The sequence below is a fragment of the Aedes albopictus genome, chromosome 3, assembly GCF_035046485.1.
Source record: "Aedes albopictus strain Foshan chromosome 3, AalbF5, whole genome shotgun sequence".
NCBI classification, from domain to species: Eukaryota; Metazoa; Arthropoda; class Insecta; order Diptera; family Culicidae; genus Aedes; species Aedes albopictus.
Genome location: NC_085138.1, coordinates 317585806 through 317603450, shown reverse-complemented (window position 1 = coordinate 317603450; position 17645 = coordinate 317585806). Strand labels below are relative to the sequence as shown.

The 17645-nt window shown below is 44.8% G+C and overlaps 1 protein-coding gene across 1 annotated transcript in view; it reads left to right on the top strand.

The window, feature by feature from the left end:
• LOC109401254 (transcription elongation regulator 1) overlaps window positions 1-8624 on the top strand; it is a 38932-nt gene extending 30308 nt beyond the window's left edge. Inside the window, exons 6-7 of the mRNA XM_019673722.3 lie at window positions 7753-7915; window positions 7980-8624. Coding sequence (XP_019529267.3) covers window positions 7753-7915; window positions 7980-8273 — 457 coding nt within the window. The 3' untranslated portion in view covers window positions 8274-8624. The remainder of the gene's footprint in view (window positions 1-7752; window positions 7916-7979) is intronic.
• Window positions 8625-17645: the final 9021 nt, after the last annotated feature.

Sequence of the window (17645 nt, the reverse complement as noted above, 5' to 3'; positions counted from 1 at the left end):
AATTTCTGAAGAAATTCTTCTAGGAATTTCTCCAGAAATTCCTCTAGGAATTTCTCCAAAAATTCCTCTACGAATTTCTCCAGAAATTCCTCTATAAGTTTCACCAGGAATTCCTCAAGGAATATCTCCAGAAATTCCTCTACGAATTTCCCAGAAATTGCTCTAAGAATTCCCAGAAATTCCTCTAGGAATTTCTCCAAAAATTACTCTAGGAATTTCTCCAAAAATTCCTCTTGGAATTTCTCCAGAAATTCCTCTAGAAATTTAACCAGGAATCTCTCTAGGAATTTCTCCAGAAATTTCTCTAGGAATTTTCCAGAAATTCCTCTAGGAATTTCCTCAGAAATTCCATTAGGAATTTTTCCAGAAACTCATCTAGTAATTCCTAAAGAAATTCCTAGAGGAGTTCCTAGAGAAATTCCTAGAGGAATTCCTAGAGAAATTCCTAGAGGAATTCCTGGAGGAATTCCTAGAGGAATTGCTGGAGGAATTCCCAGAGGAATTGCTGGAGGAATTCCCAGAGGAACAGCTGTAGGAATTCCCAGAGGAATTGCCGGAGGAATTCCCAGAGGAATAGCCGGAGTAATTCCCAGAGGAATTGCCGGAGGAATTCCTCCACGATTTCCTCTAGGAATTCGTCCAGGAATTCCTCCGGAAATTTCTCCAGAAATTCCTCTTGGAGTTCCTCAAGAAATTTCTCCAGAAATCCATCTAGGAATTTCTCCAGAAATTCCTCTACGAATTTCTCCAGAAATTCCTCTAGAAATTTCCCCAAAAATTCCTCTACGAATTTCCCCAGAAACTCCTCTAGAAATTTCATCAAGAATTCCTCAGGGAGTTTCTCCAGAAATTCCTCTACGAATTTCCCAGAAATTTCCCTAAGTATTTCCTAGAAGTTCCTCTAGGAATTTCTCCAAAAATTCATCTAGAAATTTCTCCAGAAGTTCCTCTAAAAATTTAACCAGGAATTCCTCTAGGAAAATCTTCAGAAATTCCTCTAGGAATTTCCTCAGAAATTTCTCCAGAAATTCCTCTAGAAATTTCTCCAGAAATTCCTCTAGGAATTTCTTCAAAAATTCCTCAAGAAATTTCTCCAGAAATTCTTCTAGGAATTTCTCCGGAAATTCCTCTAGGAATTTCCCCAAAAATTCCTCTACGAATTTTTCCAGAAATTCCTCTAGAAATACCTCTAAGAATTCCTCTAGGAATTTCTCCAGAAAATCCTCTAAGAATTTCCCAGAAATTCCTCTGAGAATTAATCCAGAAATTCCTCAAGAAATTTCTGAAGAAATTCTTCTAGGAATTTCTCCAGAAATTCCTCTAAGATTTTCTCCAGAAATTCCTCTAGGAATTTCTCCAAAAATTCCTCTACGAATTTCTCCAGAAATTCCTCTAGAAGTTTCACCAGGAATTCCTCATGGAATTTCTCCAGAAATTCCTCTACGAATTTCCCAGAAATTCCTCTAAGAATTCCCAGAAATTCCTCTAGGAATTTCTCCAAAAATTCCTCTAGGAATTTCTCCAAAAATTCCTCTAGGAATTTCTCCAAAAATTCCTCTAGGAATTTCTCCAGAAATTCCTCTAGAAATTAAACCAGGAATTTCTCTAGGAATTTCTCCAGAAATTTCTCTAGGAATTTCCCAGAAATTCCTCTAGGAATTTCCTCAGAAATTCTATTAGGATTTTTTCCAGAAACTTCTCTAGGAATTCCTAGAGAAATTCCTAGAGGAATTCCTGGAGGAATTCCTAGAGGAATTCCTGGAGGAATTCCTAGATGAATTGCTGGAGGAATTCCCAGAGGAATTGCTGGAGGAATTCCCAGAGGAATAGCTGGAGGAATTCCCAGAGGAATTGCCGGAGGAATTCCCAGAGGAATTCCTTTAGTAATTCCTCCAGAAATTCCTCTAGAAATTACTTCAGAAATTCCTCTAGAAATTCCTCCAGAAATTCATCTTGGAAATTCTCTGGAAATTCCTCTAGGAATTTTCGGAGAAATTCCTGGAAGAACTTCTGGAAAATTGCCCAGTGGAATTTCTGGAGGAATTTCCAGAGTAATTTTTGGAGGAATTTCCAGAGTAATTTTGGGACGAATTTCCAGAGTAATTTCTGGAGGAATTTCCAGAGAAATTTCTGAAGAAATTCCTACTGGAATTTCTGGAGGAATTACTAGAGGAATTTCAGGAGGAATTCCTTGAAAAATTTCTAGAGGAATTCCTGGAGGAATTTGTGGAGGAATTCCTGCAGGAATTTTCGGAGGAATTCCTGCAGGAATTTCCGGCGGAACTTCTGGAAGAATTTCTGGAAGAATTCCAGAGGAATTCTCGGAAGAATTTCCGGAGGAATTTCTGGAGGAATTTCCGGAGGAATTCCTGGAGGAATTGCTGCAGGAATTTCCGGAGGAATTCCTCAAGGTATTTCTCCAAAAATTCCTCCAAGGTTTCATCCAGATTTCTTTCAGAAATTCCTCTAGGAATTCTTCCGAATATTCCTCTGGAGGAATCCCTAGGGATATAGCTAAAGATATTCCAGGAGGAATTCCTGAAGAAATTTCCAAAAAAATTTCCAGAGGAATTCCTAGAGAAGTTTCCAGAGGAATTTCTAGAGGAATTTTCGGAGGAATTCCTAGAGAATTTAACGGAGGGATTCCTTGAAGAATTATGTATCAATCCCTGGAGGAATTTCTGGAAGAATTCTGGAGGAATCTCTAGAAGAATTTGTGGAGGAATTCTGGAAGAATTTCTAGAGGAATTTGTGGACAAATTACTGGAGGAATTTCCGGAGGAATTCCTAGCGAAATTTCCGGAGGAATTATACAGGAATTCCTAAAGGAATTGCTGGAGAAATACCGAAAGAAATTTCTGGAGGAATTCCTAAAGGAATTTCTGGAGAAATGACTAGAAGAATGTCTGGAGCAATTCCTAGAGGAATTTCTGGGAAATTCCTTAAGCAATTTCTGAGGAATTTCCTAGAGGAATTTCTGGAGAAATTTCTAGAAGGTTTCCTGGTTAAATTTCTAGAGGAATTTCTGGAGAAATTCGTAGAATTTTTGGAGAAATTTCTCGAGGAATTTCTGAAGAAATTCGTAGAGGAATTTCTGGAGAAATTTCTGGAGGAATTTCTAGAGGAATTTCTGGAGAAATTCCTTGAGGAGTTTCTGGAGAAACTCCTAGAGGAATTTCTGGAGAAATTCCTAGAGGAATTTCTGGAAAAAAATCCTAGAGGAATTTTTGAACAAATTCCTAGTGGAATTTCTGGATAAATTCCTAGAGGAATTTCTGGACAAATTCCTAGAGGAATTTCTAAAGAACATTGGATTAGCCAGGGAGGACATTGGACCTTTTTACGGTAATCAAGATGATGGATATGAAAAAGCATGAAGATAGAGCCGTCGTATGCCTAAATTTGGCACCATGGTCCAAAGGTCCTCGGAACAGGTTTTTCCAGGGTGTATTTCAGTGGCCACGGGTTGGTAAGGAAGACCATTTGACCTTTTCATGGTTACTAAAATGATGGATATGAAAAATCATGAAGAAAGAGCCGTCGCATTTCTAGGTTTGACCGTATGGCCAAAACGTCCTCGAAATAGGCTTTTACAGAGCACATTCCGGTGGCCATGGGTTGACCAATGGTTGGCCAGGGAGGCCATTTGACGTTTTACGGTGACCAAGATGATGAATAAAAAAAATCATGTAGACAGAGCCTTCGCATGCCTGGTTTTGGTGCCCTGACCGAAATGTTCACGATCCAGGTTCCCGCGGGTGTAATTTCGATGCCCGCGACAGGACCAGATTGGGTTGGCCGGTTCCACATGACCACTACCAGACACGCATCACCCAGCTGGACATGTTTGCCGCAGACACCAACATTCAACGACGCGGCCGCTTGTAAAGAGCTTGTGTAAACAAAATTCCTCTCAGTAAACTGTCAAAATCGCGAATCGACCACTCTTCTGCTGTCGACTGTCGAGCTAGTCGGTTTCTGTGATCGCTTTTCTGCTCGACTCGACAGTGATAGCAGGCGACCCGATTTAATCGACTCGAGTTATAAAATAGCCCCCTTAATTCCATGGAAGCCACCAACCAAGGTGTGGAGTAGGATTCATGTTGATTTCGCAGGTCCGGTCAAGGGTTCATATTTTTTGATCATTATCGACGCTCTTTCAAAGTGGGTTGAGGTCTATGCTACAAAGTCTTGTACGGCTCAGTTCGTTCTAGAAAAACTGACGGAGTGCATATCTAGGTTCGGAATTTTTGATGAATTGGTTAGCAATAATGGTTCGCAGTTTCTTTCGGGAGAGGTTCAAAAGTTCTTGACAGCCAACGGAATTCAGCATAAGTTAACAAGTCCGGGACATCCTGCAACGAATGGCGAAGCAGAAAATATGGTAAAAACTTTCAAGTCATCGCTTCTGAAATGCTTGTACGAACAGGATAAGAGTGTCCATAGCATAATTGCAAACTTCTTGATGGGGTATAGAAAAGCAATTCATTGCTCTACGGGTCTTTCTCCGGCGCAAATGATGCTTGGAAGAGACATTCGAAGCGCCTTGGAAATCATGAACCCGTGTAGGAAGCCTGATACACAAGAGGAACAAACAGCGAAAGAAAATGTGCTACAAAAACAGAAAGTTCAGATGCAACATTACCGTGGTACGAGGAAAGTTACGTTCAATGTGGGTGACAAGGTTGTGGCGAGAGACTACACAAATCCAAACAAGGAAGCTTGGACGCCAGCAGTTGTCGAGGAGATACTCGGGAACCGCAACTACCGCGTACAATTGAGCATCACGGGACGGAGGATCAAACGTCATGTGGATCAGATTAAAAAGGACTCACGCGAAAATATCTTGCAGAGCGACACAACTGGCATAACACGGACGAAGCCCAGCCTACCTCGATGTAGTAGCAGATCGATACCATCCGTACCAGTGAAGAGGACATCGACTATAGCTAGGGAAGATGAGGCTGACCAAGTTGAAGATGCTGTGGACACATCGGCGGAGAGTTTTTCACCAGCGTCTCATTCTTCTCCTATGAAGCCTGTTGGAGGGGATGGACAAATGGAGGGGCCGAGGGGGGTAAATTCTCCAAGTGGTTCAGAGAGCGACTTAGCCGAAGAAACGGATTTGTTTGTAAGTTTGTCTGAATCGTTGGTCAACCCTAAAAACTCAACCATTGGAAGGAAAGCTCACAAAGCCCCGAACGAATCATTCCATCAAACTGAAATTGTAGTATCGGATGATAGCATGTAGGGTTTAGAGGTAGCAGGGTTCGAGAGAGGAAACTGGAGATTAAGAGATGAAGCCGGACGAATTTTTAAAAAGTAACTATTTCCTGACATTTATTGCAGATGCGATTTATTAGATCCTGTTTCTTACACAAAGTAATTAAATAAGCTTAGTGTGAGGGTGTGAGATTTGGTTGAGTGTATGAACAGGTCTGTCGATCAGCAGTACGAAAAACCACACGAAAGAACACGAATGTCAAATAGAGAGAGAAGAGCGCGTCTTGACTTGAACGGACGGGCGCGAGAATAACAGCGTAATCCTAAATTCTAATAAAGTTGTAATCATTCGAAATCACGTTTAATTAAATTATTTCCGTAAACATCACAATTAGGGAAAGGGTTATTAGAGCCCTTGGAAATTTGGCAATTTAATCCGAACAGGGTAATCGACTTCATAAAACGAGTTGAGCCTAGTTGGGATCAAGTGCTACATCAACCAATGTCCATCGCATCTCAATTGTGACAGGATATTTGATAAGCACTAAAGCAAACATGGGTCATTCCACAATATTCCTACATAATGGAAGCAGTGGTTCAAAGGCTCTACAGATAAGGAAAAAAAATCTATAACAAATATGTCAGAAGAGGTTCAGAGGGTGTTTGCGGGAGTCCCATGGTGTTTCCAAAGGGAATTACAGGTATATTTCAGAGGCGCATTAAGGCTTTTCAGAGACTTTCAGGAGGGTTCCGAAAAGATTTCCGTAGGATTGAGAAGATGCCTCTGCAGTCCCTTGAAATCCCCTAGAACGCCCTGCAACTCCCTGAGACGCTTAGAACATACATTAAATGCCTTCAAACGCCCCACGAAACCCCCTGCGACACCACTGGAACTTTTTTGGAAGCGCTTGAAACCGTTTGGAATAACCTTGACCCTTCTGAAACTTCCTAAGATCGCTAAGATCTTATGAAACGCCCTGAAACCACCGGAACATCACTGTAACGCTCTGAACCCCCTGAAACAACTCTGAAATCTCTTGAAAAACCCTGGGACGCTTTTGAAATTCACTGGAACACCTATGAAACGCCTTGAAAAATAATGGGAAACTTCTGCTTCTCACAGAAAATTTGACGTTTGAGCGACGCCTCTAAGTTGGTGACATGTTTGCAAGACCTGAGTCACGTACGTTTGCATGGAATCATAATGTGCGAGGTTCATCGTAAGCCCGTTGTCCTCAAACGCCGCTTCCAGCTTCGCCGAGACTTCCCTAGCAGACGACTTGGCCCGCTTCACATGAACGTATTTGATCGGGCCCAACAAAAGGATGATCTTCGCCCGTGCTCGACGATCTTTCGCTGCATCAATTGGTGGATAGGTTCCGTCGGCACCTGGAGTAGACTTCACAACGTCCCACAATTCTTCAAGCTCCAAGAAAGTTTCCACCGCAAATCTCCAAGTCGTCCAATTATCGTGACCAGCCAATCGTTCATTTGATGGAAGGTTTTATAAATGTTGCACCGATTCGTGCGGCTTGCACTTATTGCAGACGTCTCCTTCTTCTCGCTATGACATCTAATAACCCAGGAAAGCCGCAAAAATATCCTGGAACGCTCTTGAAATGTCATACAACAACCCTTAAACCTCTTGAAAACCCCAAGAACGCCACTGAAACCCCCTGGAACGTCATTGAAACCAATAGAACGCCCCCGGAAATCTCCTGAAATGCTCCTGAAACCCAAATCCCCTGGAACGCCCCTGAAAATCCTTGAAATTCTATGGTACGCCAATGCTATACCCCTAAAATGGCCCTGAAATTCCCTGTATCGCGCTTAAAACGCCCTGGCACGCCTCTGAAATCGCTTCAACGCCCTTGAAACTCCTTGAAAAACCCTGAAACCTCGTGAAAACCCTAAAACCATTTAGAAATCCATGAAACACACCTGAAATACCCTTAAACACTCCTGAAACTTCATGCAACTCCTGAAACCTCACGGAACGCCCCAGAAACCCTTGGAAAACTCCTGGCACTGCCCCTGAAACCCCGCAGTGAACACCGAGTTGCATCTACAGACCAATACACTTGACGAATCCTCGGATTTGTTTTCTAGCAGTTGCAAGGTCGCTTGCGCTGATGACCTTCACCTTTCTAGAAATTTGCCATTCAAACTTTTCTCGAAGTTTTGGGTAGTTTTGTGGCGTTCAGGTCTTTTTTCGGAAATCAACAACATCAACATGTGTTGTTTTCCATTTTCAACGTTTCGATTCTTCCTGGATCTTCTTCAAGGAATAAATGATATTATCGCCCGGACCGCAATCCACTACTTTCGTGTACTTCCTTTAAGAAGGGCCTGATCGAGGTCAAGTTGGCTTATGTTCTGCCGTTTAGGTGGTGGTTTTAGATAATTACAATCATTCTCGTTTAGTTGTTTATTAATAGTAACCAGACGTGTTTTATCCATTGCCAAGTTACACTCTTCACAGGGCTTTTCAATGACTAAAAAATGACCATTTTTGCAAATTCCCTGCAGACTTTTCAATCAGCACATCAACAACCTGGCGATGCGGAAACGCGACAAGTTCCGCGAGATGTTGGATGAAATCCCATCGCTAGAACTGACCAGCCAGTGGAGGGAGGTCAAGAAGGTTGTCCGCGAGGATCCTCGCTATTTGAAGTACAACAGTAGCGAACGGGTAAGTTTCCTAAAAAAATTAAATCCCAAACATTCCTCAACTGATTCCGGCCTTTCGAACCAAGTGCGAACGTGAGTTCCGCGAGTACATCAAGGACAAAACCATGAACGCCAAGCTGTCGTTCCGCGAGCTGCTCAAGGAGTGCAAATTCATCACCCACAAGAGCTGGGACACGTACCAGGAAAATGGGAACCACCTGCGCGAGATCGAGGACATTCTGCGGAACGACAAGCGCTACCTGGTGCTAAACCACATGCACGTCGACCGGACGCAGATGATCCTGGGCCACCTGGAGGATTTGCACAAGAAGGGACCGCCCCCGCCACCGACGGCCAGCGAGTCCTCCCGGAGGAAGTAGTAGGTAGGTGGATACATGTTGTACGTAAGTACCCTTTTTGGGCGAGTGGGGCCGAACCGGTATGTATTCATCTGTTTTCTTATAATTGAAGCTTAAAATAATTCCACCGAGGACGCACGGTGGGCGATAGTTTGTAGGATTATTTTAATCTTATTTGCTTGTCTTGAGACATCTCATACAATATAGTAACTTTTGAAGAGACGGTGAACCAATACTGGATTCAACGCCGATGGTGTTGTTGAGGTTAGACATAGAAAACTGGTTTGAATTACGGCCAGTAATATTAAAAAACGAATAAAATGAAAGTTTAATAAAAATGCAGATTAAATGCAATCTGTGGAAAAAAAATCATCGGGATGATGGCCAATGATTTTGATGACAGCCGTTTAGGAAAAGGATCATTTGGTCAATAGGTAAAGAATGTTCCCACCCAGTTATTACCTGTTTTGGAAGCAGAATTGATGTGCAAGTTCGGATATGTTTCTTTCAAACCTGTGAAGCGTCTGATCACTTTCGAAATGGTCAGTTCACACTTTCAGTCCTGTGCACCCATGCGGGTGTAAAGGAACGAAGTCAAATATCTCCATCCTGAGCGATTGTCTACCATCGCCTTGACCTGGACCAGGTAAAATTTCTGTCGACTTCCTTTAGTTATTTGCTGAGGCTGCGTCGTCGCCACGAGTCTCTGGGCCTGCCTCTGCTACGATATCCTGCCGGGTTCCAGAATAACGCTTGCTACCCGCGCCTGCATATACTGTCGTAAATCGCATATCAGTCCCATCTCTGCTGGATTTCCTATGCAAATGGGATGCGATTCACGGCAGTATATGTCGACCCATCTCCACTTTTACTCCCGAATTTCTGTTGCTATCGGCTTTTGATGACATCGACGATGGAGCTCCGCGTTGGAGATCCACGTGTTGAATGTGTGGATACGCACCCCTATATGCAACCGTGGAGAGCGGACGACGACGACGAGTGTAGAGAGAGCCGAGTCGGCAGACATCTGTAAATTGAATCGCGACGAGTGCGGTATCAAACTATTGAACGCGAGAATAAAAGTTTCCGTGAAATAAATATTTGTAAAACGTTTATTTCGGAATCCGATCCGCCACATTGGTGACCCCGTCGAGCGAGTTTCGTTTACGGTCGTCGGTTCGCTACGTTTCGGTATTACGCGAAAGTGTTTCGAAAAAACGACGGAAAACGCCAACGACGCCATGTTGGCCGACCAACAAGTCGATCGGATTACGGCTACCGTCGCCGTAAAACTGCCAGATTTCTGGAAGAACGATCCAGAAATGTGGTTCGCGCAAGCTGAAGCACAGTTTGCGTTGGCAAATGTGACAAAAGACGAGACACGGTTTTATCACATTGTTGCCAAAATCGATCAAACCGTTATCTGTCACATAGCGGATCTGGTGGCCCAGCCGCCGGCAGCGGATAAATATAAGGCTGTGAAGGAACGGTTAATTGCCCGGTTTGCGCTTTCTCCACAGGCAAAACTGGAGAGACTACTGGGATCCCACGATTTGGGGGACCTTCGCCCTACGCATTTACTCGCTAAAATGCAAGAGCTATCTACCGGGTTGGCCGTGGACGAAAATTTGCTGAAGATGTTTTTCCTTCAGCGTCTGCCACCGCACATCAGAAGCATTCTATCCATCAGTGACGGTACTATCACGAAGTTGGCAGAAATGGCGGACAAAATGACCGACTGCGGCGGTCCGTCACACGTCGCCAGCGTGAATCAACCGGTCGACACTATGGACGAGTTGAAAAACCAAATCGCGATCCTCACAGCTGAAATCAAACGTATGAAAGTGCAGCCACCGCGTCAACGAAGTCGATCAGCTTCGAGATCTTCGCCAAGAGCTTCGAGTGGTGGAGTCTGTTGGTACCACCGGCAGTACGGAAGCAACGCCCACCAATGCCGAGAACCGTGTTCTTTTTCTTCAAAAAACTAGTGCAGGACCCACCTCATACGGCGGAGGTGGGTGGCCTACCGATTAGCCGTCGTCTCGTCATCTTCGACAAAACTTCTCAGAGACGATTTCTGGTCGACTCCGGATCGGACGTTTCCATTGTCCCAGCGAGCAGAACCGACCGTAACTGGCGAAATCCCCCTTGTACTACATGCAGCAAACGGCTCAACCATAAAAACATACGGTAGGAAAATTCACTCCATGGATTTGGGACTACGGCGGCGATACACATGGAGTTTCGTAGTGGCGGATGTGAGTATGGCTATACTCGGTGCAGATTTTTTGGCAAACCACGGCTTGATTATTGACCTTAAAAACAAGTCGTTGATAGATAGCGTTACACGGCTGCATTCCAACGGCAGTATGGTGGCAGCTGAAGTTCACGGAATAACATCGATCGACGATAATCATCCTTTCCGGGAGTTACTCAATGAATTTCGAGAAATCACCGTTCCCTCTTCCCTGCAGCAGTGCCGGATTACACACAACGTGACACATCACATCGTAACGAGAGGTCCACCGGTAGCCGGGAAAGTTAGAAGGATGCATCCGGACAAAGTGCGAGCGGCGAAGGCGGAATTCCAAACAATGATAGACTTGGGAATATGCAGACAGTCAGACAGTTCCTGGGCGAGCCCTCTGCACTGTGTCCCAAAGAAAAATGGACAGTTTCGTTTCGTTGGGGACTACAGACAACTCAACAAGGCTACAGCACCAGACCGCTACCCAGTACCCCATATACACGATCTGCTACATTCGTTGAATGGTAAGTGCATATTTACAACATTAGAATTGGAACGAGCTTACCATCAGATTCCCGTCGAAGAATCTGATATTCCGAAAACTGCAGTAATAACTCCCTTTGGATTATTCGAGTTTACTCGCATGCAGTTTGGTTTGACAAACGCTAGTCAAACTTTTCAACGATTCATGGATCAACTATTTGCAGATCTCGATTTTGTGGTGGTATTCATTGACGATATCTGCATAGCATCGACGTCCATAGGAGAGCATCGCCGTCACGTCCGAATAGTCCTCGAGCGACTGAGAGCAAACAGATTGGTACTGAACGTGTCAAAAAGCAAGTTCGCTCAAGCAGAAGTTGAATTCCTTGGCTACGTGGTCAGCAAAGATGGAATTCGCCCTCTTCCGGAACGTGTCAAGGCTATCCGGAATTTCAGCCGTCCAACAACTGTACGTGAACTTCGACGATTCCTTGCCCTAATTAACGTCTATAAGCGGTTTATCCCTTGTGCATCCGACATTCAAGCGGACTTGTGGGCGTTAATTCCGGGTAACCGGAAGAACGACACTCGCAAAATCCAATGGACTGACCACGCTATCCAATGTTTCGAGAACTGCAAGTATTCACTTTCGGATGCTGCACTGCTGTCGTACCCGGATTCCAGGAAAAAACTTGGGCTCATGATTGATGCTTCAAACACAGCTGCGGGAGCCGTATTGCAGCAGCTTGTAGGATCGTCGTGGAAGCCACTGGGTTTCTACTCAGAAAAGTTTAACGAGGCACAAAGGAAGTACTCAACGTTTGGCAGGGAATTAACAGCGATGAAGATGGCCGTCCAATACTTTCGCCATTTCCTGGAGGGACGCACCTTCACAATATTTACGGACCATCGGCCACTAACACATTCGTTATCGTCAACATCGAATGCCCGACTTCCACACGAAGAGCGATATTTGCGTTTCATTTCTGAGTTCACAACCGATATACAACATATCAGCGGAAAGGACAACACAGTAGCGGACGCACTTTCACGGATCGATGCTATTTCTCACTCGGCAGTTAGTTTCGATGAAATCGCGAAGGATCAGGATAACGATTTGGAGCTGGAACAGTTGTTGAAATCTACCTCTACTTCGCTGCAACTACAGAAACGGAATCTGCAACATTGCCGAATGCCTGTTTACTGCGACACGTCGATTCCAGGCCATTTGCGTCCATTCGTTCCTTTAAAGCATCGTGGTGCAATTATGGAAAAGCTGCATGGACTATCCCATTCCGGCGTACGTTTCACGAAGAAACTGATTTCTGATCGATTTGTCTGGCCGTCAATGAAGAAAGATATCGGTAAGTTTGTCAAGACCTGCTTAGATTGCCAACGTTCAAAAGTGTCTCGTCATACTATTTCGCCGCTTGGCAGTTTCGAAGTCCCCAAATCACGATTTCGCCATGTGCATATAGATTTAGTGGGCCCGCTGCCACCGTCCAGAGGCTACCGGTATCTGTTAACGATGATCGATCGATTCACTCGGTGGCCAGAAGCAGTTCCATTGGAGAATATGACCGCCAATTCAGTAGCAGAGGCTCTTTGTTCCACGTGGATTGCGCGATTCGGGACACCTGAGTCAATAACTAGCGACCAGGGCAGGCAATTTGAATCAGAACTTTTTGCTGAGCTAAATCGGGTTTTGGGAACGAATCACATTCGTACCACAGCATATCACCCTGAAGCAAATGGTATGGTGGAAAGATTCCATCGTACATTGAAAGCGGCAATCATGAGTACCAACCCCAAACAGTGGTATGACCATCTTCCGTTGGTTCTTTTGGGATTGCGAGTAGCGTATAGAGAAGACTTGAAATGTAGTTCTGCGGATCTAGTTTACGGCCAGAACTTAAGAATTCCAGGTGAATTTTTCGATGAAGTTCGTCCCGATGCTAATCGAACTGAATTTGCCCAAAAGCTACAACGGGCATTTGCGAATGTGAAGGCTCCCAGTGCATCGAATCATGGAAAGCGGAATGCATTTGTTAGCAGTGACTTGAAGTCTTGCTCACACGTGTTCGTGAGAGTTGATTCTGTCAAGAAACCGTTGCAACATCCATACGAGGGTCCATTTGAGGTTTTGAAACGACAGGAAAAGTCATTTGAGGTGCTGATTGGAGGTAAACGCCAACGAATTTCAATCGATCGGCTGAAACCGGCGTTTTTATGCAGTCCAGAGATTAACGAGTATCTGCCTGATGATAAAAAAGTCAAAGTTACACCATCCGGACTTCGTGTACGCTTCCTGGTGTAACTGGAGGGAGGCTGTGGATACGCACCCCTATATGCAACCGTGGAGAGCGGACGACGACGACGAGTGTAGAGAGAGCCGAGTCGGCAGACATCTGTAAATTGAATCGCGACGAGTGCGGTATCAAACTATTGAACGCGAGAATAAAAGTTTCCGTGAAATAAATATTTGTAAAACGTTTATTTCGGAATCCGATCCGCCACAAATGTTCTCCACTGATACACACCAGGTTTCACTGGCGTAAAGCAGCACAGATTTTCAAACATTCATCGATGTACTGAAGCAAAGCATGGGTGTACTATCAGGTATCAGGTATCAGAAGGCCGGCTCCAGAGGCACGTTATCCTCCATTTGGGACATTTGTGCCATCGCCAAAATAACAGCCTATTTCATCATCTACCTGAGGGAAAAGGAAGGAAAAAAGGATTTGGATGGGGATAGGGACAGGTAGGGAAATAGGAAAAATACCCTGGAAGAGGGTACTAACGCACAAGCGTACCACAATGGGTTCAAACAGCGCCCTAAAAAGGGCACTGTAATAACGCATAAAGCTAAAGAGAGCCTATAGCTCTTTATCACAGCGGGTTAAGAACAACAGAATATCCTGAAGATTCAGGTTTCTGAAGTCAGTTTCACTTAATAAGTGTTTACCGAATACTCGGAAACGCAGTTGCGCGAAAACTGGACAGTTACATATCAAATGATACGAAGTTCCATAATCGGATTCACAGCTATCACAGGCAAATGAATCAGCTTGCTGAATATTCGCCATGTGATAGCTGAGTCGGCAGTGGCCAGTCAATGCTTTGACCAGCATGCTGCAATTCTGCTTAGACAGATTAGTTAGATACTTCGCCACCCGTAGAGATGGCTCAGCACTATACAATTTGGTTTGACGACATGACTCCAAACTATTCCAATATTGTCTGTGTTGAGTGACAGCCCAGGTGTGAATCTGAAGCTTAATCCAACACTTCGATATCGGAATAGCTGGCTCAGGGCCAATGAAGTCATGTGATGCTCCAGAGCGAGCTAATTCATCAGCCAATTCATTTCCAGCGATGGAAGAATGACCAGGTACCCATAGAAGGTGAACAGCGTTTGCTGAATTCAGCTCCTCGATTTGAGTTCGACAAGCGATAACTATCTTCGACCTGGAGTTGGCCGAAGCAAGTGCTTTAATAGCAGCCTGGCTATCTGAACAGAAGTATATTACTTTGCCCATTACGTGCTGCTGAAGTGCTGATTGCACTCCGCACATAAGAGCAAAGATTTCGGCCTGAAAAACGGTGCAGTGTCTACCAAGTGAATAAGACTGATACAGCCTTAGCTCACGAGAATAAACACCAGCACCTGCTCGACCTTCGAGAAGGGAGCCATCAGTGTAACATACGATGCCGTCTGAAATACTTCTTTCCAGATAACCAGATGTCCACTCTTCCCGGGAAGGGAATTTCGTGGAAAATGTCCTATATGGAAAATTACAAGCAATTGTAAGATCACTTGGAGCAAGGACAATTTTGTCCCAATTCACCAAAAGTGGAAACAACGAGGTGTGTGTTGAACTGCGGTTCACAGGAGTTTCCTCTAGTAGACCGAGTACCCGTAACCGGTAAGTGCAAGAAAGGGCTTCTTGTTTGAGATGAATGTGTAGTGGGGCAACGTCAAAGAGAACTTCTAGCGCTGCCGTAGGAGTTGAAGAGAACGCTCCAGACATCGCCATTAAGCACATCCTTTGGAGATGGCCTAATTTTGATTGGACCGTTCTCACTTCACCCTTTTGCCACCACACAAGACATCCATAAGCCAATATTGGCCGAACCACAGTTGTGTAAATCCATTTGATATACTTGGGTTTTAGACCCCAAGATGTACCAAAAGTACGCCGGCATTGCCCGAAGGCCATACAAGCTTTCTTGATTCTGAACTCAATGTGAGGTGTCCAGGAAAGCTTGGAATCAAGAATGACTCCAACGTACTTTACCTGTTCAGTCACATCGATTTCAGAATCAAAGAGACGCAAAGGTCGAACGCCATTACGGTTTCGCCTTTCCGTGAAAAGAACAATAGATGTTTTACTCGGATTAACCGAAAGGCCATATTGGCGACACCAACCCTCAACTACCTGAAGGGCGTTTTGCATCAGGTCGAAAAGGGTGCTGATGCACATACCAACTAACAATGTTAGGTAGTCGTCGGCAAAACCATAAGTAGAAAAACCGCTATTATTGAGTTGCCTCAATAGCGTATCTGCTACGAGATTCCACAAAAGCGGTGGCAAGACTCCCCCTTGGGGGCATCCACAAACACTCAATTTCCTAATCCCTGCTAGACGCAATGTCGAGAAAAGATATCGGTTTTTGAGCATTTGATGAATCCAATTGGAAATCATTGGAGATATACCATGACTCCGTCTGGCTTCCAATATGGCATCGAAAGGCACATTGTCAAAGGCACCCTCGATATCTAAGAAAACACCCAAACAAGATTGCTTTTGAGCGAATGCTTTCTCGATATCGTAAACAACCTTGTGTTAAAGAGTCACAGTGGACTTACTAGATTGGTGGGCATGTTGGTTTACATGAAGAGGCACGTTGGCCAGATGAACATCACGGATGTGATGATCCACAATGCGTTCTAAGCATTTCAGAAGAAAAGAGGTCAAACTGATAGGTCTGAAACTCTTTGCTTCTTCATACGACGCACGACCCACTTTCGGAATAAACTTCACAGTAATATCCCGCCAGGATCTGGGAATATACCCTGTAGCAAAACTGCAAACAAGTATTTTTTTTCAAAACATGTTTGAAATGATCAAATCCCTTCTGAAGCAAAATAGGATAAATCCCATCTGCCCCAGGAGATTTGAAAGGAGCAAAGCTGGTAAGTGCCCACTCAATTGATTCTATATTTACAATACTTGGAGCCGAAGCCAGGGAATCGTAACTACAAGAAAAGACATCAAGTTCATCCGAAGATGTAATATCCACACATCCAGGGAAGTGTGTGCTGAATAAGCATTCCAGAACTTCCTCATCAGAGGAAGTCAGATCGCCATTTGATAAACGAAGTTCGTTCACTCGGAAATCCTTAGATTTCGCAAGGATTTTATTTAACCGACTGACTTCACTCAAACTGGAAACATTTGTACAAAGGTTTTTCCAGCTGGAGCGTTCAGTAGACCGGAGAGCTTTCCTGTAGGCCTTGCGAGCCGACCTGAAAGCCTCCGAACCAGCCGAACGTCGTCTGTTCCAACTCCTTCTACATTGTTTCCTGAGTTCCGCCAGATCAGAGTTCCACCAAGGGGTTCCTCTTGTGATCTTCACAGACCGTAGAGGGCATGCTTCTTCAAAAGCTTCCATGATGAAGGTCGTTGTAGTATCAACGGCATCATCTTAATCACTCGGAGTGTCAATGGATGGTGAGTATCCATGAAATTTGGCCGCAAGCAAATCAGTAAAAAGATCCCAGTTTGTTGACCGGGGATTCCTAAAACGCAATGTTTGCGGCACGGTAAAGGCTGGGTATGCTGCGCAATTCAGATCCCATTGTGATCCACTAGCCTCTGCCCAGCAACTCCTATCCCTACCTCCACGCGGTACCGGCCGGAAACTATGAGCAACCTTAGAGAAGATCGGGTAACCAACCCCGGTGGGAACTTTGGTCGTAGGCTGACAGGGAAGGGGGGGTTTGCTTCGGCAAACCTGAGCGTCTGTTCTCCAGGAGGAGCGGCTCACAACAGCGTCTGATCCCCATGTTAGGGGCGGCTGATCTACGTTCGAGTGTCGGGGAAAGACTCTAAGCTCAACTGTGCATTATGGTCCTCCGGAAAGTAGGTGGTTGGTGTCAGGCCCTACGAACCAGCCGTAAAAAACCATTGTAACGGAAAATCACCAACAGAATAATACGAACCGAGACCAACGGCAACGACCCCAACGAACAAAAAGGACTTGCGATTGGAAACTCGGTACGTTGAACTGCCCATCTCTCAACTTCATTGGGAGCACCCGCATACTCGCCGATCTACTGAAGGACCGCGGGTTCGGAATCGTAGCACTGCAGGAGCTGTGTTGGACAGGATCCATGGTGCCAACGTTTAGAGGTAATCATACCATCTATCAGAGTTGCGGCAACACACGTGAACTGAGAACAGCTTCAACTTCAGCATAATAAACGTGCACAGCCCACACTCCGGAAGCACTGATGATGACAAGGACGCATTTTACGCGCAGCTCGAACCCGAGTACGACCGCTGTCCAAGCCACGACGTCAAGATCATCATAGGAGATTTTAATGCTCAGGTAGGCCAGGAGGAGGAATTCAGACCGACGATTGGTAAATTCAGCGC